Below are 23,558 nucleotides of genomic sequence, written 5' to 3'. Positions count from 1 at the left end.
TTAAATGATTTCAGGTGTTTATAAAAAATCCTTAGGTTTATAGCAATCTACAAACACTGGACACGCTCTGAAAAGATTCTCTTACGTCATAAGAAATTACAGCTTAGACTGGAGGCCAAATTTTTTTTTCTTCTGTGAGATTTGCTTTTAGTTTCAAATTTAGCATTTCTTTTTTAGTACCAAGGGCAAAGTTGGACCTCTTAATATTTATGTTCTTACTCATCTTTCATTAGCCACAGAAAAAACAAGTGATGCTAGTTTCCTACCTCTAGACTTGGTTACATAAATGACCCTGGGTGTGACCATCTCGGATGAGTCTGTAAGTCAATCAGCAGACATGAGTCCCCACTGTGTGCCAGGTAGGATCTAAGTTCAACAGGAAAAGCTCATGCAGTCATGTTTCTATTGAAGGTCAGAGCCCCAGCCTTCAAGTAACATGAAATACATAGCTGAATTAAGACATCCCTCAAGTTCCAGGAGTACTTGTTTGGAGGGGTGCCCCCTTACTTTTTACCCGGCTTTTGATGAACATTCTTAGGGAATCGCTGACATAAACACAAGGGTCAAGGACTCCGGCTCCACCATTAAGTTCCCCAAATAGTCCACGATATTTAGTGAATACAGAGATCTCTGGCTTGTGCCTGATGGTCCCCAGAGGATCCTGTAAGGAGCAAGGGCAAGTCCAGACCTGTAGCTGCTGGGGAGCTCTCAAGCCCTGCAACAAAGGGCCAGAGGTGGGTCCTCTCTCAGGAAAGCTTTGCAGCAATGAGGGCTCTTTATGGACAGCTAAGCATGGAGCCTGGTACAAACTGCTGCCTGACACCCAGGGATGTCCATGCCCTGGCACCAGCCTTTCAGCCACCACTGCCCTTCCTGCACCATATCCAGCCCTATTCAATTGCCCCACAGAACCCCTTGTCTTCCCTCTTACATGCTTAAAGCTGCCCCAGCTTCCAGCTCGTTGCTCATGCTGCTCTGTCCGGAATGTCCTTCTTTCTCATCTCTCTACTCTTCCAATTCAGGTACATTTTCTAAACGCATTTAAAATGTCATAATCTCCATGGAGGCTCCTCTCATTCATCCCGCGACTAGAAGTTTCTCTGTCTCTTCTGAATTCTCCACACATTATCTGTCTCTCGTTTTCCTATTGTTTATCACCTTTTAACTTGTATAACAGTCATTGCTTTTCATCTGCTACCTTCCCTGTAAAACTGAGAAGTACAAGGGGCTAGAGTCCAGGTTTTCTTGATGATTGTATTTCTAGCATCTAGCCTAGTAATTCCATAGTTTTTAAAAACCTGGTTCTGCACAGCCCCAGGGTTCCAGAAAGGTGTCCTAAGATCACCTGGTAGGGGTAGAGAGTGGGTAGGGACCCAAGGAAGACTCCTTCCCCACAATCTGTGCTTTGGTCAGGTAGGTTTTGATTTGAACTCTTCTATATATTGGGATTCATGTAATTCTTTTAAAAAGGATTCTTTTAGGGACAGAAAAAAGAAAGCCACTGTAATAGATATTGTCAAATAAATTAATAGAATTACACTTAATACCTCTAGCCCTTTCTCCCTCAGGGATAACGAAATTCAGTGATCAAAAATGAGTAGCAAAGGTTCAGAGTGGCTGCCAATTGAAGAACATGGTCAAAATAGAGGGTCCTTTCTCTTGTTCTAAACAGAACTGTACCAAAATTTTAGTTTTACATTAAAATCAAGCTCTGAATGAGTTATGTTTAAGGTGTTAAATAGAACTATCCTGGCACCTGGTTCTGGAGTGCGTGTGTGTGTGTGTGTGTGTGTGTATGTACATATATACATTAGCACATCCACTATGCTTTGATCTCAATGTAACTTCAGGGATATAGGAAAGAGTTATAAGTGAGGCTGCTGCCTCTTGATTTTCCTCTGCTTTCCCTCCCACTACCAAATAAATTTCCTCCTCCTTCAGTCTTCCCCATCACAGTAAATGACACTAATATCCATTCTGTTGCCCAGGCTAAAAATCCAGGAGTTTTCTTTGATTGTTCTCTTTCCTCCATGCCTGACATCCAACTCACAAGTAAATATTGTTGGGTTTACCTATGAAACAGTCGGAAGCAGCCGTCTCTCTCTGCCAGCCACTACCAGCTGCCACGGTTTAGGGCCTCACCACCTCGCACCTACCTTAATGCAGTCGCCTCTTCTCTGCCTCCCACCTTCTACTCTCTCCTCCCTATAATCCATTCTCCAGGCAGCAGCAAAAGTCATGTTTAAAACTCTCCTGTTAAAAACTCTCCAAGAGGTTCTCATCAGACATAGAGTAAAACTCTAATTCCTAACTAGTCAAAATAATCAAGCTAGCATGTGTATCTCACTCCAAACTAAACAAATTTGCTCACTCTGATAATCTTCAGTTGGGGAGTTTTAAGAAATAAATTAGTGGATGACTGAGCAGAGAGACAGAAAGACTGGCACCACATTCAAAAACAGAAATGACTTACGGCTTCAGATTTGGGAGGCACTGGAGGTGGAGGTAGGGCAGTATCTGAAGACTTCATTGCTGCTCCCAGAGTCCCAGGGATGGGAAGAGGAGAAGTCGCACATTTGGATCGGACAGAACCTCTAAACTGATCACATCTGCTCTTCTCGCTCAGAGAGCGAGTGAGAGGCTGATGGCTGGGCTTGCCTTCCTCCAGCCACAGCTCTTCGTAGGGAAGTTCTGACTTTCCCGGGATGCCTGCTGATTCTTCACTAGCTTCTGGGAAAAGGTAGTCACTCCCACTATCTCCAGAGTCCTGATAGGGCAGGATGTCATGAGGAAAGGGAGCCCAATCTCCCCCCAGGTCCCTGCAACCATGAAGGTTCACCTCGCTGTTGCCATGGAGATTGTTGCCATACACACAGACCGAGAGTCGGTGGAAGGACTGGGTGAGCTCATCGCGGGCGTAGCTGAGCGAGTTGGGCACGTGGTTGTGGCCAGAGCACCGGCCCTTCTTGGGGCTCTTGCAGTCCTCATTCCAGTCGGTTTTCACATCACGGACAGCCCGTGAATACTCATCGATGTCGAACTGTTCTTGGCAGATACCTAGCCAGTGATGGACCAGGGTTTCGGGCCAGCCCTCTCCCTTCACCAGGTGTTCTGGGAGGCTGAACTTGGGGACAGTCAAGTGCAAAGGAAAGTGCATGGGGAGGACCTTGTTGTTCCGCAGCACGCAGCAAACCACCACCGTCTTGGTCTGGATGTTCACAAACTTATAGCGGTGCCCCTCACGGATGAAGTGGAGGTCGTATGGGTTTCTCGGTGGAGGGCTTGGCACAGTCACATTCACAGGAAGCCTGGTTTTCTCCACAATGTTGCGGATGGTGTGTTCGCCCTCTTGCATCTGAAGTTCCAGGGGACTTCGGGTGCTAAATCTGCCCTTGCACTGGAATGGAAGGCTAATGCTTTCGTTGGTCCGGTGATTCATACAAATGAGGCATGGCATTTTGCCTTTTCCCAGCTTGCTGATGGAATTGAGCTTCCCAATCTTTTTGAAGATTGTGTTGAGTCGTGACTTTTCCTTGAATGTCTTTGCATAAAGGATTTCTGCCTGCCCCATTAGAGTGAGTTCATCCCCAGTACACAGGGTGATGTTGTAAACTTCAGTGTCTTCATTGCATTCACCTGAAGCAACCTACAATATAATAAATCACATTTTAGGTTCATTTCCTTTGATCTATTCACACAAAGAACCTCCTATTAAGGCACACACAAATACGCACACAGAGGAAAATGCTGTGCTTTTCTTTAATACTAAATTTAGACACCTCATTTCTTTTATTATACTTACGTGATTAACAATAACTACTATTTGTTCAAGATGATATTAGTTTAGAATCTTATAAACATCTCTTTTCTCTATATATGCAGAGTAGTCTATCATATGGATACTAACAGGGACATTGTCATTTTTTCTTTTTCAAAATGTTTTCATGAATGCTGATGTAGAAAATTCCTTGTTTTTTATTATTTAAATTTTAATTTTTTACTTTTCAAAATTTTATTAAATTTTTAAAATTTGAAATTTTAAAAGAAACTTAAAATGAGAAAAAGAACTTAAAAATGTGGTATTTCTCAATTTTTTTAAAAAATTACACATCCATTATTTAATTGGAAGGAATATTAAAAAATACAATTATAAAAATGAAGAACTTTTATACTATCTTATCACTAAAGATAATCTGTCAAATATAAATAGAAAAAAGAAACAGAATTGATCCATCTATCTCAGAGATAAAATAGATAACATATATACACAATTCTGTTACCTGAGTTTCTAACTGTATCCATTTCCCCCGGGCACATACTTCATCAATAGTAATACTAACCTAATGTATTCCATTTTGTATGAATGTGCATTATTTGACTAGTTCCTTACTGTAAAATAAAAATATAGATGGATTTTTCCAATGTCTAGCAATTATAAATAGTACTGCAATGAACTTTTTTACAGCTCAATTATTTCCTTAGGATTAAGGACTAGAAAAACTGCAGGGACAAAAGCTATGCATATATTTGTTTTTTTTGCTTTGTTTTGTTTTTGAAGACAGGATCTTGCTGCCCAGGCTGGAGTGCAGCGGCATGATCACAGCTCACTGCAGTCTTGACCTCCCAAGCTTAAGGAATCCTCCCACCTCACCCTCCCGAGTAGCTGAGACTACAGGTGTGAGTCACCTGGCTAATATGCATATATTTTAAAGGTCTAATATGCACTGCCCACTGTGTTTTCATCAACGTTATACTTATTTATACTTTTATCACTTTATGAAATTATGTCTCCCTACACTCACACTGAAGTTTATTTCATGTTTAGCAGTATGAGAGGTAAAGCATGCATGCTGAATTTATTTTAAATACATTTATTGGTATATTCATTTTTCAGTATTTATCTATTTAGATCTCTTACTGATTACTTTTTATGTAAATGAAAATGTCATTTGTGCTATGCATTTTTCCATTTGTTGTTTGAATTGCAATTTTATAGCTTAACTATAAAAGTTGTTTTTTTTTTTTAAATGTAGACAGCTGAATTCTACCAGAGGTACAAGGAGGAACTGGTACCATTCCTTCTGAAACTATTCCAATCGATAGAAAAAGAGGGAATCCTCCCTAACACATTTTATGAAGCCAGCATCATCCTGATACCAAAGCCTGGCAGAGACATAACCAAAAAAGAGAATTTCAGACCAATATCCTTGATGAACATTGATGCAAAAATCCTCAATAAAATACTGGCAAACCGAATCCAGCAGCACATCAAAAAGCTTATCCACCATAATCAAGTGGGCTTCATCCCTGGGATGCAAGGCTGGTTCAACATACGCAAATCAATAAATGTAATCCAGCATATAAACAGAACCAAAGACAAAAACCACATGATTATCTCAATAGATGCAGAAAAGGCCTTTGACAAAATTCAACAACCCTTCATGCTAAAAACTCTCAATAAATTAGGTATTGATGGGACGTATCTCAAAATAATAAGAGCAATCTACGACAAACCCACAGCCAATATCATACTGAATGGGAAAAAATTGGAAGCATTCCCTCTGAAAACTGGCACAAGACAGGGATGCCCTCTCTCACCGCTCCTATTCAACATAGTGCTGGAAGTTCTGGCCAGAGCAATCAGGCAGGAGAAGGAAATAAAGGGTATTCAATTAGGAAAAGAGGAAGTCAAACTGTCCCTGTTTGCAGATGACATGATTGTATATCTAGAAAACCCCATTGTGTCAGCCCAAAATCTCCTTAAGCTGATTAACAACTTCAGCAAAGTCTCAGGATACAAAATCAATGTACAAAAATCACAAGCATTCTTGTACACCAATAACAGACAAACAGAGAGCCAAATCATGACTGAACTCCCATTCACAATTGCTTCAAAGAGAATAAAATACCTAGGAATCCAACTTACAAGGGATGTGAAGGACCTCTTCAAGGAGAACTACAAACCACTGCTCAATGAAATAAAAGAGGATACAAACAAATGGAAGAACATTCCATGCTCATGGGTTGGAAGAATCAATATCGTGAAAATGGCCATACTGCCCAAGGTAATTTATAGATTCAAAGCCATCCCCATCAAGCTACCAATGACTTTCTTCACAGAATTGGAAAAAACTACTTTAAAGTTCATACGGAACCAAAAAAGAGCCCACATCGCCAAGTCAATCCTAAGCCAAAAGAACAAAGCTGGGGGCATCACGCTACCTGACTTCAAACTATACTACAAGGCTACAGTAACCAAAACAGCATGGTACTGGTACCACAACAGAGACATAGATCAATGGAACAGAACAGAGCCCTCAGAAATGATGCCGCATATCTACAACTATCTGATCTTTGACAAACCTGACAAAAACAAGAAATGGAGAAAGGATTCCCTATTTAATAAATGGTGCTGGGAAAACTGGCTAGCCACATGTAGAAAGCTGAAACTGGATCCCTTCCTTACACCTTATACAAAAATTAATTCAAGATGGATTAAAGACTTAAATGTTAGACCTAAAGCCATTAAAATCCTACAAGAAAACCTAGGCAATACCATTCAGGACATAGGCGTGGGCAAGGACTTCATGTCTAAAACACCAAAAGCAATGGCAACAAAAGCCAAAATTGACAAATGGGATCTAATTAAACTAAAGAGCTTCTGCACAGCAAAAGAAACTACCATCAGAGTGAACAGGTAACCTACAAAATGGGAGAAAATTTTTGCAACCTACTCATCTGACAAAGGGCTAATATCCAGAATCTACAATGAACTCAAACAAATTTACAAGAAAAAAACAAACAACCCCATCAAAAAGTGGGCAAAGGACATGAACAGACACTTCTCAAAAGAAGACATTTATGCAGCCAAAAAACACATGAAGAAATGCTCATCATCACTGGCCAACAGAGAAATGCAAATCAAAACCACAGTGAGATACCATCTCACACCAGTTAGAATGGCCATTGTTAAAAAAGCAGGAAACAACAGGTGCTGGAGAGGATGTGGAGAAACAGGAACACTTTTACACTGTTGGTGGGACTGTAAACTAGTTCAACCATTGTGGAAGTCAGTGTGGCGATTCCTCAGGGATCTAGAACTAGAAATACCATTTGACCCAGCCATCCCATTACTGGGTATATACCCAAAGGACTATAAATCATGCTGCTATAAAGACACATGCACACGTATGTTTATTGCGGCACTACTCACAATAGCAAAGAGTTGGAACCAACCCAAATGTCCAACAACGATAGACTGGATTAAGAAAATGTGGCACATATACACCATGGAATACTATGCAGCCATAAAAAATGATGAGTTCGTGTCCTTTGTAGGGACATGGATGAAACTGGAAAACATCATTCTCAGTAAACTATCGCAAGGACAAAAAACCAAACACCGCATGTTCCCACTCATAGGTGGGAATTGAACAATGAGAACTCATGGACACAGGAAGGAGAACATCACACTCCGGGGACTGTTGTGGGGTGGGGGGAGGGGAGAGGGATAGCATTAGGAGATATACCTAATGCTAAATGACAAGTTAATGGGTACAGGAAATCAACACGGCACATGGATACATATGTAACAAACCTGCACATTGTGCACATGTACCCTAAAACCTAAAGTATAATAAAAAAAAAGTAGTCAATATTTTCAAAATTTTCCTTTGTGATTTCATTCTTGGGTGCTACGCTTCTAGCTGAGATGATATAGATTCATGATTCTGAACCAGGGGTGACTGTACCCACTAGGGGGCAATGTTTGGAGACAGCTTTGATTGTCATGACTGGGGAAGCTGCTGTTTGCATCTAGTTGGTAGAGGCCAGGGAAGCTGTTCAATATGCTATAATGCCCAGCACAGCTCCCCACAGCGAAGAATTAGCCAGTGCAAAAATTTCAGTGGTGCTGAGGTTGAGAAACGCTGGTATAATTACCAGTGTTTTCTTTTAATAATTTGCTATGTATCTCTACTTTTTTTTTTTTTTTTTTTTGAATCCTAACCACTAGCCCAACAGGGAATGTAACTCTATTTACTCTGGTGGCTTATTTAAGGTAGGTTTGTGTGTGTCTGTGTGTGTGTGTGTGTGTGTAAGTTAACTGAGTGTTGAGTACACTTCCTAAAGAGCCATCCCTTTCATCACTAATTTGCAGTGTCACTTTTACTGTATACTAATATTATATACGTTTATATCATAAATTAAAAATATATAAAGTATTATATACTGAGTTCATAAAATATACATTCAAAAATATACCTATATTTGCATTTATTTGGGGGCCATTAATCTTAGCGACCTATTTTCCCACTGTAACTACAATGTTTTTAATTTGTGTCTTCATCTTATATTTTCAGATCTGATAACAAAAGCCCTGACTTGTGTTTATTCTGACTCAAAAAGTATGTAGATGGCAGAAAACAAGAGAAATAAAGTCAAAAGTCAAATGACAGACTGAAAATATTTGCAAAACATATCACAGATAAAGAGCTAATATCGCTAATATACAAGCAGCTTTTTAAAAGTAAGGACCTGAGACCATCCTGGCTAACACAGTGAAACCTGTCTCTATTAAAAAGACACAAAAATTAGCTGGGCATGGTGGCACGTGACTGTAGTCGCAGCTACTTTAGGAGGCTGAGGCAGGAGAATCGCTTGAACCCAGGAGGCAGAGGTGGCAGTGAGCCGAGATTGTGCCCCTGCATCGCAGCCTGGGTGACACAGAGAGACTGAAAAAAAAAAAAAAAAAAGAAAAATAGGCAAAATACATGAAAAATCAATTAACTAACATAACAAGATGTACAATGGCTTTCAAACCTATGAAAAGATGTTCAACTTCTCTCCTCATAAGAGAAATGCCAATTAAAATTATACTAAGATACCATTTCTTACCTAACACATTGATTAAAAATTCAGAAGCTTGACATCACACTCAGTTGGTAAGGCTATGGGGTAAAAAGCATCCTTGTCCATAGCTGGTGAGAATACAGCATGATACAACCCATGTGGTGGGGAATTTGGCAATATCAAGTCAAATGACATATGCATTTACCCCTCCATCCAGCAATCCTACATCTAGGAATTTACCCTGAAGACATTCCTCCAACAATATGAAAGTACACATGTATAAGGTTACTCACTGCAGCATTATTTGTCTTTGCAAAATATTGAACTCATCTAAATGCTTAAATATAGGAGGCTGACTGAATAAACTACGGTACACACACTTCCTGGTACTATGCAAAAGACAATGAGAATAATGAATCCAAGGGATGGATATGAAATGACTTTCAAGAATATATTATTAAATAAAAAAAGCAAAGTGCAAAAAAAGTTAATACAGTATATTTTTTTTTTGTTTAAGAAGAAAGGAAAAATTAGTATATACGTTTTCTGTTTATTTTTGTTACCAAAAAAAAAAAAAAAAAACCAAAAACATGCACAAGGAAAAACAGAAAACAATGAAACTGGTTACTTACTGGAGCTAGAGACAAGGGAGGAAATGATACCTCTCTGAGTATACCTTGCCACAGAGTTTTGACTTCAAGGATGTACACTAATGTGCTACATATTTTAAAAATTAGGTCAACAAGAATTTTTTTTTTATTATAAGTTCTGGGATATGTGTGCAGAACGTTCAGGTTTGTTATGTAGGTATACAAGTGCCATGGTGGCTTGCAGTACCCATCAAACCATCATCTACATTAGGTATTTCTCCTAATGCTATCTTTTCTCCCTTAGCCCCCCACCCTGCAACAGGCCCCGGTGTGTGATATTCCCCCTGTGTCCATGTGATCTCATTGTTAACTCCCACTTATGAGTGAGAACATGTGGTCTTTGGTTTTCTGTTCCTGTGTTAATTTGCTGAGAATGATGGTTTCCAGCTTCATCCATGTCTCTGCAAAGGACATGAACTCATCTTTTTTTCTGGCTGCATAGTATTCCATGGTATATATGTGCCACATTTTCTTTATCCAGTCTATCATTGATGGGCATTTGAGTTGGCTCCAAGTCTTTGCTATTGTGAACAGTGCTGCAATAAATATACATGTGCATCTGTCTTTATAGTAGAATGATTTATAATCCTTTGGGTATATACCCAGTAATGAGATTGTTGGGTCAAATGGTATTTCTGGTTCTAGATCCTTGAGGAATCACCACACTGTCTTCCACAATGGTTGAACTAATTTACACTCCCACCAACAGTGTAAAAGCATTCCTATTTCTCCACATCCTTTCCAGCATCTGTTGTTTCCTGACTTTTAAATGACTGCCATTCTAACTGGCATTTATGGTATCTCATTGTGGTTTTGATTTGCATTTCTCTAATGACCAGTGATGATGAGCTTTTTTTTCACGTTTGTTGGCTGCATAAATGTCTTCTTTTGAGAAGTGTTTGTTCATATCCTTCACCCACTTTTTGATGGGGTTGTTTTTTTCTTGTAAATTTAAGTTATTTTAAAACTGAATGCAAATGGAAACAAATGCAAAATCCAACTGTTTTTTAAATCAACAAAATAACCACTCTGGGGAAAGAGAAAATCCAAGTAGCTTTGGAATGCTGTCTGATATGGTTGGGTTGTGACCCCAACCAAATCTCACCTGGAATTGTAATAATCCCCACTTGTCAAGGACGGGACCAGGTGAAGATAATTGAATCATGATGATGGTTTCCCCCAAGCTGTTCTCATGATAGTGAGTTCTCACGAGATACCATGGTTTTATAAGGGGCTTCCCACATTGCTGGGCACTCATTCTCTCTCCTGTCACCCTGTGAAGAGGTGCCTTTCTCCATGAATGCAAGTTTCCGGAGGCCTCCCCAGCCATGCAGAACTGTGAGTCAATTAAATCTGTTTCCTTTATAAATTACCCAATCTTGAGCAGTTCTTTATAGGAGTGTCAGAATGGACTAATACACTTTGACCATATAATGCCAGTAGGGAAAAAAAGACCAATAAATATTCTGATCCTTTTAGTATATTTGTTTTTCATAGGGATAGGGGTAGAGCAACTCTGAGTCAAATTTATGTTTATTGTAAGATTGAATGAATGGGTAAATATATTGATGTCTTGCGAGTTACAGACATTGCATTTTGGAAGGAGAGACAGAAACATGGAATGAAGAAGAGCAGGAAAGGCAAGACAGAACTCCTTGGGGTTTGGATTGAAATTAGAGGTATCCGTACTAACTCACACTTTTCAGCAGTTATACACACAGACACACACAGACACACAGACACACACACACACGTATATCTTAGTTTTTTTCCTTTCCAAGCAACCAGAAACCGCCCAAATCATTCCCCACTAAAGGGAACCAGGGCTCCCTGGAGAAATGATGAATTCCAAGGGTAGGGCTGAAATGGTACAAGGTGTGCTGGGAACATTTTGTCGTGCCAGAAAGTAAGGTGCTCATAAGATGATGGGAACATGCCAAAAAGACACAGGAACCAGCCTAAATGAGCTCCTACTGCTAAAATCTGGGACAATTTGAGCATCACAATAAAGACCACGATGAATTATAATCTATTGAATAAAACAGGAACACCTAAGTCCATGCTGATAGCAAAAAGATGACACATAAGAAAGACTGGAAAATCATAATTTTGCAACTTATTATTTACTTTATTATTTATTACTATTATACTTTATACTATTATAACTTTAGTAAAGATCGTTTTATATAAGAATCATCAATAGATGCCAAATTTATAGGAGTTTGATTAAGGAGGTGATTAAGGAGGTGATTAAGGAGGTTATATGCATGGTCTTAGTGTCTTTTCCCAGAATGCTTATTCACTGCAAGAGGAAAAAAGTAACTATATAGTGGAGAATATACCTTGGACAGTACCTTGACCAGGTTATCAAATTTAGTATCACCAAAGAGAGGCATACTGACATCCTCTACCTCTGAATGTGACTTCCTGAGAAGTTCATGACCTCGCTTATGTACCATTCTAGCCACAACTACTATGGAAATCTCATCATGAGGAAATATCAGACAAACCCAAACTGAGAAATATTCTATAAAATACCTCGTGTATATTCTTAACAAAATTTCCATGCCAGAAAAGACAAAGAAAGGCTGAATAATTGTTCCAGATTAAAATGAAATAAATAATTGTTCCAGGGAGTGAGAAGTTTTTCCGTGCTGTGTAGGGGCTAACAATGGACACCCAGAAGGACGTTCAACCTCCAAAGCAGCAACCAATGATATATATCTGTGGAGAGTGTCACACAGAAAATGAAATAAAATCTAGGGATCCAATCAGATGCAGAGAATGTGGATACAGAATAATGAACAAGAAAAGGACTAAAAGATTGGTCATTTTTGATGCTCGACGAATGCTGGGAATTCAGAGGAATGTCTTCACTTATACTTGGATTTGCTCTCTTCACATGTCTGATTGTTGTATAGCTTTCGATTTTGCTCACAGTAGTTCCCCTTATCTTCGGGGGATACATTCCAAGGCCCCCAGTGAACTCCTGAAACCTCAAATAGTACCAAACCTTTATACACTGTTTTTTCTATATATATATATCTATACCTATGATAAAGTATAATGTATAAATTAAGCATAGCAAGAGATTAATAATAATGTAATAGAACAATGATAACATACTGTAATAAAAGTTACGTGAATGTGGTTGGTCTCTCTTGCTTTCAAAATATCTTCTTGTACAGTACTCACCTATTTTAGAATGTGGTTGATTACAGGTAACTGAAACCACAGAAAGGGAAACTTTGGATGAGGGGGGCACTACTGTACTTAGGAATACAACTATATACATATGGTTTTATTTTTAAGAACATATTATATTTGGGTATCTACTAATATTTTGTATAATGCAATTTTTTGTTTCATTACATGACTTTTTGTTTTATTGTATATGTAATCTGACACACAATAAAGGGTAAAGTTGCTTCCCCAAACCACACTTTAAAGCAAAACCTAGAATCATCTGCAGTCCTTGTTAAAAATGCAGGTTTCTAGAACCCTCCGAAGCTCTGATTAAATAAATTTATTGCAAACCACTAAAAAAAAAAAAAAAAAAAAAATTGTTCTACATTAACATGAAATAGAGAGAAGTGAAAAGTAAATGCAATAAAGTACACTTTTGGGACATCTGGCCAATTTGGAATCGGGACTATAAATAAATGTATTGTTATCACTGCTAATGTTCCTGAATATACTGTGTTTACATAAGAGAAAACTCTTATTCTTAGGAAATATACACTGATGTATTAAGGGGTAAGGGACATAATGCATTCAATTCACCCTCACATGATTCAGAAAAAGATAAGTTATATTATGCATATATGTATGTGTATATGTATATATGTATGTGTATATTTCCGGGGAAATGGGTAAAACAAATGTGCTAAAATGGCAAAAGTTGGTGAATCTGGCTAAAGTGATAGGGTGTCCTCATTATCATTCTTGCAACAATTCTTTAGAACTGAAATAATTTAAAAATGAAAGGTTGAAAAATTTGCCTTTTCCAGATAAACTTTAGAATCATTTTGTCTATGGTCTGTAATAATAACTTTATTGTAGTACATTAAATCTACATGGTGTTTTGGCAAGAAGTGACATCATTGTAACAGCATTTCTAAAGAGGCACATAATTCTCATCATTTATTCAGATCTTTTATTTCCCTTATTAGTATTTAATTCTGCCTTCATTATCAATCCCTGGACACTGCTGTTGAGTCATAGTTGTTGAATATGCTTTATTGCTATTTTGCATGTCCAGTGTCTTACTGTAAGAGTTTTTTTCAGTTAATTCTCTTGGGATTAGGTGATTATATCTTACACAAATGATGAAAAATGTATCTTTATCCTTTCAATTTTCATCCCTTCTCTCTCATAACAGAGTGGTGGTGGTGACAGGGAGCATTTTAGTGTTTCAGATTTTAATGAGAATATTGTCAGTGTTTTAATATAAAAATATGAGAAATTTGTTTGAGATATTTTTATCATGTAAGTAATGTCTTTCCAATTCTAGTTTTCTAAAAGTTTCTACAAATAAAATTTTTTAAAGTTTTAATAAAACGTTGATTCTATATCCAATTAAGATGGTCACATGTTTATTTTTTGTTGTTGTTGTTTTGTTTTTGAGATGGAGTCTTGCTCTGTCACACAGGCTGGAGTGCAGTGGCATGATCTCAGCTCACTGCAACCTCTGCCTCCCGGGTTCAAGCGATTCTACTGCCTCAGCCTCCTGAGTAGCTGGGATTACAGGAGTGAACCACGTGCCTGGCCCATATGTTCATTTTTCACTTCTCTAATACACTGATTATATATTATAATAGATTCCCAAATATTAAAATAATTCTACATGCTTGAAATAATCTCTACGTGATCATAGTACACTTAAGACAATATTGTATAATTCTCTGATAGTACCTGATCTATGATGTGGGCATCTTTGTCACAGATGAGACTGGCCTACAGTTTTATTATGTATGTTTTATCAGGTTTTGGTATCAGGCTTACATTAAACCTAAGCTTGAATTTTTTTCTCTCATATTAATAAAAATGTCTGGGTAAAGTAACTGACAGTGTTCATACCACATACTGAGTGGCGATCATCAATATGTGTTTAGAAAACTAGGAAGAGGAACATTTGTAAATAATTTCTTACCTTCTAGGTCATCTCTGTATAATTTTAATCTTTGGAACAAGTAATTTGTCAATCAACATTAGTACTATAAAAAACAAACAGCTTTGTTGTTTCCATAGTGAAGTGAATTTCTCCGTAGGAGACATTGTTTAAGTACAGAAATGACAGCACAACATTGTTTTACTGGGAATATATGCTGCCAAGGCTTAAAGTCCATTTTGGATAATTCAGGTAAGTATTGCTATTATTTTTTAACAAGATCTCAACCTAACTGTGTTTACTTTCAGTACTTCAGTATTCATCTGGTTCTAACATAGATGCTAGGCATCTAAATTCAAGCCTAGGAATTTAAATAAATTTTAGCTTTTTTTTTTTTCTTTTTTTTTTTGAGATGGAGTCTCACTCTGTCGCCCAGGCTGGAGTGCAATGGTGTGATCTTGGCTCACTGCAACCTCCTCCTCCTAGGTTCATGTGATTCTCCTGCCTCAGCCTCCTAAGCAGCTGGGACTACAGGCACGTGCCACCATGCTCAGCTAATTTTTGTATTTTTAGTAGAGACGGGGTTTCACCATATTGGCCAGGGTGGTCTTGAACTCCTGACCTTGTGATCCACCTGCCTCAGCCTCCCAGAGGGCTGGGATTACAGGCGTGAGCCACCGTGCCCAGGCAGCTTTTTATTTGGAATAATTTCAGATTTGCAGAAAAGTTACAAAGGCAGTACAGAAAGTTCCTGTATACTCTTTACCTAGCTTCTGTTAACATCTTATGTGACCATGGCATGTTTATCAAAACTAAGAAATTCACATTAGTACAATACTGTTACATAAAGTACAAGTTTTATTTGGATTTCACCAGTTTTTTCCCATGAGTGTCATTCTGATATCCCAGGATCAAGCCAGGATACCACATTGCCTCTGGTCCTCTGATCTGTGCATTTCTTGGCCTTGTTTCTAAGGCTTCAACAGTTTTGAAGAATATAGCTTAGGGTTTTTGTTTGTTTAGAGCTAATCCATCATTTATAAATGACAGTGCTTGACACATATAAGGACTTTCTTTTTCCATAGGACCTGTAGTTTCAAGTTTTCAGTTATTATTATTATTTTTTCTCAGCAGTTTTTTTTTTAAGAGACTGGGTCTTGCTATGCTGCTCAAGCTGTACTTGAACTCCCGGGCTCAAGTGATCCTCCTGCCTCAGCCTCCCAAGTGACTGGGACTAGAGGAACAGGCTGCTCTGTCTGGGTCCTGGTTTCAGTTATTTTATTCTGTTGACTTAGGTCACCAAGAATCATCTGCTATCAATTCTAGCTTTTGGTTTATCCCTAAGGCTTTTACTTTCAACCAGTATCTAGTTAAACTTACAAAAATATAGATCAAAGGTCAGTAAACTAATACCCACAGTCCACACCTGGCCCACCACTTGGTTCTGTAAATAAAGTTTTATTGGGACATGCCACACCCATTCATTTATAAATAGTCTATGGCTGTTTTCACGCTATGATGGCAGTGCTGAGTAGCTGCAACAGTGACTGTATGGCTTGCAAACTCTAAAATATGTGCTCTCTGTTTCTTTACAGTAAAGGTTTACTGATAGTGGGTATAGATGGATGAAAAGAACCATGGCCTTTGGAAACTGACAGGTACAATACTATTAGCTAAACTACAAGCTGAGTTTGAATCTTGCCTTTACAGTGTAGTGACCTCAGACAAAATGCTTTTAGTTTTTTGAGCCTTAGGTTCCTCACCTATAAAATGGAACACCACCATCTATTCTGCAGGCTAAGTGAACGTACGTAAACAAATGATCACAGTGCTTGGCACATGGTAGGCTCTCAATAAATGGAGGCCATCGTTACTATTACTTTTATTAACAAAACATTTTACTTTTTTTAAGTGTTTCACATTGCCTTTCACATCTCTGTATTTTCACATAGATTTCTAAGTTTTCATCTCCTACTGTGTTCAAGCCCAAACCACTACTTCTAAGCATTATCCTTCTCTCTGTACTGAATACTGTTCAAGTTTTTATTGACTATGTTATCCCAGAATAAAACCTAATGCCAGAACAGAGCCTGAAATATCATTACAATTATATCCCAAAGGATGTGAACATATGGAAATAATTCAAAATATACAATTTTAGAATAGTCTAGTCCGCAAAACTCTCAGCTGCACTGCTATACTTCCTTTTTATTAGAACTTTGTAAAAAACTTGGCGAGTCACCCATTTGAATAAAGACGGAGACAGGGATAAGATGCAGACAGGGATCTGGAAACTAAAAAAATATGTTTCTATCCCTTTAAATCAATATTTACTATATTTTCCTAATTTATCTTTATAAACATACACCTTCCAGAATTAAGAAATGATAGGTCTAGTGAAGTACTGCACAGCAAATGAACTGAAAGATAACGTCCACCAGTTTTTGAGACTCATATGAGACAGTACATACACGGATTAAACAGATCAAAGTTATCCTTACTAAATGTCACTATCTAGGCACATTCAACAGTTTTGTCTACATTTTCGTGTATGTGTGTACTTCTTAAGTAACTTACTCCTACTCTCATACATAAAAATGCGTAACATGTGAGCACAATCTGTATCCCATGCTTCCAACTCTGAAGTCATTATTAATGCTAGCAATTAGCCCTGAATAAATTACACAACTAACATACTGACCAATTTTGTGGTCACTGCCAGTGACAGATGAAAAATCTCATAAATAAATGCTCTTTCTTTAGCAGTAGAGCCAAATAGTCTCCTCAGGTTTCTACAGATGTAATTTATTTGCATAATTTTTTCCTTTTTTTTTTAACAGCAAAAGAAACAATGCATTCTGTCTAAGTGCTTCCGTATGTGTGTCTGGTTAACATTTCCAGTTTCAACGTTTCCTGAGAGGAAGTAATTCAAAGTGTGTTATCTAAACAACACTAATAGGTTGAATCCAGGAAACTATCAGGGTTTTACTTTTTACTGCTCATAATACCACTCAATTAATAACCCATGGTCAAGAAACATTTTGAAACACTGACGTAAAATTTTAAACTTGTGGACACACACACACTCTCTCTCTCTCTCTTTGAAGATTCTGGCAATAGGAAATCTGTTCTCTAGCAACAATTGTTCTAATAACAACTGTTCAAACATGTAAGAGGTTAAAATTCCAACTCATAAGATAAAATCAGGAATGATCTGGTTGATATATAGGTTATATAGACAATATTTGATTAGTATTATGTTATGTCTTCCCAAATTAAATTTTCATTACTCTTTCTTTTGGGAAAATGACAGCAAATGAAAGAAAATTGCATCAAGAGTTAAGATAAATGTTAATCCTAAATGGTGTTTATATATATATTTTTTAACACAAAATAGGGCAAGAATGTCAAGTACAATGGCAATGGTTCCATTTGTGATGCTATAGCAGAGGGCTTGCCAACTGGTAGTTTTTCAGAGGGCCCAAAACCTCAGATGACAAAAAAAGCACTGAGCTATCTTCAAACATTGAAATAATTAACCTCACAATTGTATCCAATTTATCATTCTGAACGGATCTTGAAAATAAATGACATCTGACTCATCCTAAGGGAAACATATAATTAAAAAAAACTGGAAAATAAAAACTGACTATATCTAGCCGGGCGCGGTGGCTCATGCCTGTAATCCCAGCACTTTGGGAGGCAGAGGCGGGCGGATCACTAGGTCATGAGATCGAGACCATCCTGGCTAACACGGTGAAACCCTGTCTCTACTAAAAATACAAAAAAATTAGCTGGGCATGGCGGTGTGCGCCTGTTGTCCCAGCTGCTGGGGAGGCTGAGGCAGGAGAATGGCATGAACCCAGGAGGCGGAGCTTGCAGTGAGCCGAGATCACGCCACTGCACTCCAGCCTGGGTGACAGAGCAAGATCCCGTCTCAAAAAAAAGTAAAAAATAAAAAAAAATAAAAAGTGGCCATATCTAAATACATTCAATTTTCATTTTAAATATTCCTTTTTACATCTGACAAAATTCAGGTTGCATAGGAATCAATAATTTCTGACCTCTCTGGAATATAGCCAAGAACAAGGCAGTGAGCTAACCAAAATGATGGGATGTTGTTGATGTTAGGGCTTATCGTGAAAGGCTGTGAGGTCCTTAGTGTACTGATTCCTAAGCAAAACAGAAGTGAAAAATTAAACTAAAAATAGGGACTGTTAAGAAAGGTATTCTGAAAAAGACACAAGAGGCAAATAAGACAGCAAACCGTTAAAGGTTTTTAAACAAAAAAAGTTAAAAAAAATTTAAATTATGAGACCGTAAAAATATCAAATTCTCAGGGCTTATGGTCTCTCTATATAAAGGCAAAAGTCATACTCAAGTGGGGCTGAGTGCTTTAATCAATTATAAAACAGGAGACAGTGATAAGTTTAAATTTTGTTCAAGTACTGTCTTTAAGATAGTAGAAAAGTGTATTATAAAATACTGAAAGGAAATTACAGTCATTTTGGACAGAATTTGGTTAACATTCACGGCTACTCCAAAAACTGGCTCGCTAGAACTACTCATGCCCTAAAGCCTCCAGAGAGTAGGTGGAAAATGCTGGAGCAAATAATTCCTACCCATTTTGAAAAATCACAGGAAAAGATGGTCTCTCTGGCATTATTATAAACTTAAAACGCAAGATTCCTTTTCTGAATTCTTGAGATGGAAACTAAGAATTGTATTTTAAACGAGAAATGGTGGGTTACAACTGAACTACACTCGGAAAACAAAATAAAAAACCCTGAAGAATACTAAATGTTTCAGTACTACTAGCTTGTATTATTTTACAGGACAACCACAGGATGGCCTATGTATGCAGAGCAAAGTCTACTAATAAACCGTTTTTGTGTTTTCAAAGATAAAACATAACCAGGAGGATGGCAGAGCATAAATAATTACAAGAGTAGAATCACAAGCGGCTCTGTCTGTAGTTTGTTCTGCTAAAATGAATAAAGAAAGTAACATAGGCGGGGCACAGTGGCTCACACCTGTAATCCCAGCACTTTGGGAGGCCGAGGTGGGCTAATCACTTGAGATAGGGAGTTCGAGACCAGCCTGACCAACATGGAGAAACCCTGTGTCTACTAAAAATACAACATTAGCCAGGCATGGTGGCGCATGCCTGTAATCCCAGCTACTTGGGAGGCTGAGGCAGGAGAATCGCTTGAACCCGGGAGGCGGAGGTTGCGGTGAGCTGAGATTGATCCATTGCACTCCAGCCTGGGCAACAAGAGTAAAACTCCGTCTCAAAAAAAAAAAAAAGAAGGCACAGTCTAACTGGTCAGCAGAAGCGAAAGGTCTTCATTTTTTCAGCACTTTTTCAGATGGCAACTTTTAAAAGGGTAACTAATATGTTAAAATAGAAGGCACATGGACTGCATCAAATCTATGACTTGGGAAAATATATTGGCTGCTTTTCAGTAACTTGGAAGCCTTAGAAGACATTCAGAGTTTGGCATCAAGTTGCATTAATCATATTAAATTTTAAAATCTGTGCTTGTTTATTCAGCAATGCATTTTAGTCATGTCGGTGTATCTTTAACACTGCTTCAAGCAACAATACAAGAACCCAGCCTCTGGTCTTGCTGCTTTATTAATACTGGTTAGCACTCTAAAAATTCTGGGTTAAGACCTTATGGAGTTTGAAAGAGTTCATTCTGACATGTGATATTTAAATAATCAGAAACTACACTGATACTGATAGAGTGAAAATTTCAAAATAAGTGTGAACAAATGTGAACATGAAAGAGCCAGTCCTCTAAGATAGATCCTGAGTGGCTAACCGGGTCTAAATTTAAAATACAGCCAACCAACCATTTGCTGATTGGAGGTCACACATGTGCTCTAAGTTCCTGGAAAACCCATGCCTCCATTCAACTTTTGGACTTTCGGAGCTAATGCGAACCAACCAATTAGAACTCACCAGCCTCAGCCAATCAGGGCTCAGCAGCACCAACTAGTCAGAACTAATCGTGTTTCAATCCTTCATTTGCTATATGGACCTGATTGAGAACCTAAGTGGGCACTTTTGCTATAAAACCCGGGACCTTCCCTTTGTTCTCTGGAATTGCATCTTCATTTTACACTGAAGGCTATCTCTCCAGTCTGCAAATTGTTCACTGGAAGAGTCTTTCCTTCAAATTCCTATTTCAGAGAACTTTTGTTCATATAAGTTACAAGATTTTATTTTTTAAATACTGGCACCATACTTTACTATTAATAAGATAAAAAAAGGTACATATATAACATTCATAAAAGCTGCCAAACCCTGTGTGTCAGACCATAAATGTTTCAGAAATACAAATGACAGAAGGATTTTGGCTATATTGTACCACATGCCATAATGATTGAACATGTTTGTATTTTTAAAAAGGAAAATGAATTAAACTGTACAAGCTATTGTGTCAAAGTGGAAGTACATTCTGATCACAATCTTGGGCCTTATCTCAAATCCATAAACAGAGTGTGATGGAGCAGAGAGGTGACCGGATTGTATTAGGAGATCTGGTTTCTATGCTGGGCTTTGCTGCTGAGTCATTTTGTGGCTTCATATGAACCAATGAAGTTAGATAACATAGCTGTTTCTCAGTTTTCATATTTGCTAAAAGAAGTAGGATTAGGCAACGTCTAAGGGCCTTTCCAGATCTAAAATGTGATGATTATAACAACTCAAAGTCTGTAAACTTCCTAGTCCTGTTGGATAATTTATAGTATTTTATCATTTTACTCTTGGTCATGTTTCTTAGTATTCCAAGGCTCTAGTTTTTTGACTTAAGTTCTCTGAAACTTATATGATGTTTTCTCCAATTAAAAAGAGGCACTTCTGGGTATATATACACAATGGAATACTATTCAGCTTTAAAAAGGAGGAAAATCATGTTATCTGTGGCAACATGAATGAACCTGGAGGGTATCATGCTAAGCAAAATAAGCCAGGCATAGAAAGACAAATACCACATGGTCTCATTTATATGTGGAAACTAAAAACATCAAACTCATAGACACAGAGAGAATGGTGGCTGTCAGAGGCTGGAGAGTGGGGAGAGTGGGGAGAATGGGAAGATGCTGGTCAAAGGGTACATGTTCCAGGTAAAATGGGGGGAAATTGAGAGGTGATGGAAATGTTAATTAGCTTAATTCAATCATTCCACATTGTATACCTGTACCACAGCATCACTTATCAATATCCAAAGAAAAGGTACTGCTGAAATCCTTCTCCCCACATTACAGTGGCTCTGCTGCTAGGCACTGATACCCCGGCCCACAGCAGGTGCCAAAGCAGTAATCAGAAGCTGATAGGCTGATGACAAGGCTGTCACCTCAGCTCCTGGCCAGACCACACACGCAGTATGGAAGTGGTTCTGAAGAGGTCTAGGCAGGCAGAGGCAGCGACTGTATGCCACAAATGACTGAAACTTCACATTCCTGACTGGGTAACTTTCTCTAATGAAGCCAATGCAAACTTGTTACTTTGCCTCTGAGGAAATCTATGCTGGAACAGCTGAAAGTATGGATCTCACTAACTAGCTGGAGCTAAAATAGTAACATTATAGCATCCAGATTAGGGTATTTGGGCTCTGAGACTTGAGAGTAGTAATTTTAATGTACAAAGCTTCTGGATTACATCAATGAAGACAGGATGCCTCGGACCCAATGCCAAATTGAAGGCCACCTTTTTCCCCTCTCTCTCCACAACTGTCATAGTAAAGATAGAGCTTAAATTAAAACTTAATTTGTTAGTCATTATTTTGATGGCAGGAAATGCAGGCGGGGAAAATTTTCTCATCTTTATTAGGCTGAGTTTGAAAGGCTGGAAGACATTTAAAATAATTCGCAGTTATTAGTTTAGTAAGGTCTCCTAAAAAGTATTTGAAGTGAAGGGGTATTTCGAAACCACAACAAAGAACAGCTACTATGTACTGAGTTTTTAATAGTAAGTCACTGGGTAGGAAGTATTACATAAAGAGTAAGCAGGCCAGGCATGGTGGCTCATACCTGTAATCTCGGTATTTTGGGAGGCTGAGGCGGGAAGATTGCTTGAGGCCAGGAATTCAAGACCAGCCTGGGCAACATTGTGAGATGCTCATCTCTACAGAAAAAATTTAAAAATCAGCCAAGAGTGGTGGTGCATGCCTGTAGTCCTAGCTATTCAGGAGGCTGAAGCAGGAGGATCACTCACGCCCAGGAGTTCAAGGCTGCAATGAGCTATGATAGCGCCACTGCACTCCAGCCTGGGTGACAAAGCATGTTTCTTAAAAAAAAAAAGAAAGAGGGAGAGAGAGAGAGAGAAACAAGAGAGAGGTGAAAAAAAGAAACAGGGAAAGAGGGAGGGAGAGGAGGGTAAGGAGAGGAGGGATGAGAGAAAAGAGGCCAAGCTCAGTGGCTCACCCCTGTAATCCCAGCACTTTGGGAGGCTGAGGAGGGTGGATCACTTGAGGTCAGGAGTTCGAGACCAGCCTGGCCAACGTGGCGAAACCCCGTCTCTACTAAAAATACAAAAATTAGCCAGGCATGGTGGCGCGTGCCTATAGTCCGAGCTACTTGGGAGGCTGAGGCAGGAGAATCGCTTCGACCTGGGAGGTGGAGGTTGTAGTGAGCTGAGATCACACCATTGCATTCCAGCCTGGGTGACAGAGCGAGACTCTGTCTCAAAAAAAATAAAATAACATAAAATAAAAAATAAAGAAAAGAAAAAGAGTAAGTGAAATAATCTTAATCTGTGGTGGGAATTTTTTTAAATGTGAAACTTAGTTTTTTATGATTTTATGTTCTGAACCAAGGATTTGCAAACCTTATCTTACAGGTCAAGATGGTAATAATTTTAGGCTCTATGGGCTATATAGTCTCTGCTGCAACTACTTAATTAAGCTGTTGGCATGAAAGCAGCCATAGATAATACATAA

The 23,558-nt window shown here is 38.4% G+C and overlaps 1 protein-coding gene and 1 pseudogene across 3 annotated transcripts in view; one reads left to right on the top strand and one right to left on the bottom strand.

The window, feature by feature from the left end:
- Positions 1 to 23,558, bottom strand: part of GAREM1 (GRB2 associated regulator of MAPK1 subtype 1) — a 218,292-nt gene that overhangs the window by 20,256 nt on the left and 174,478 nt on the right. For both annotated transcript variants that reach the window (XM_030810607.1, XM_030810608.1), the window contains exon 4: positions 2,474 to 3,646. In XM_030810607.1, the coding sequence (XP_030666467.1) occupies positions 2,474 to 3,646 (1,173 nt within the window). The remainder of the gene's footprint in view (positions 1 to 2,473; positions 3,647 to 23,558) is intronic.
- Positions 12,140 to 16,219, top strand: LOC115834839 (annotated as a pseudogene). The gene is made up of 2 exons (XR_004029846.1): positions 12,140 to 12,439; positions 16,206 to 16,219. The product of XR_004029846.1 is annotated as a DNA-directed RNA polymerases I, II, and III subunit RPABC4 pseudogene (transcript).

Source organism: Nomascus leucogenys, chromosome 4 (assembly GCF_006542625.1).
Source record: "Nomascus leucogenys isolate Asia chromosome 4, Asia_NLE_v1, whole genome shotgun sequence".
Lineage (NCBI taxonomy): Eukaryota > Metazoa > Chordata > Mammalia > Primates > Hylobatidae > Nomascus > Nomascus leucogenys.
This window is presented reverse-complemented; position numbering and strand designations above follow the sequence as displayed.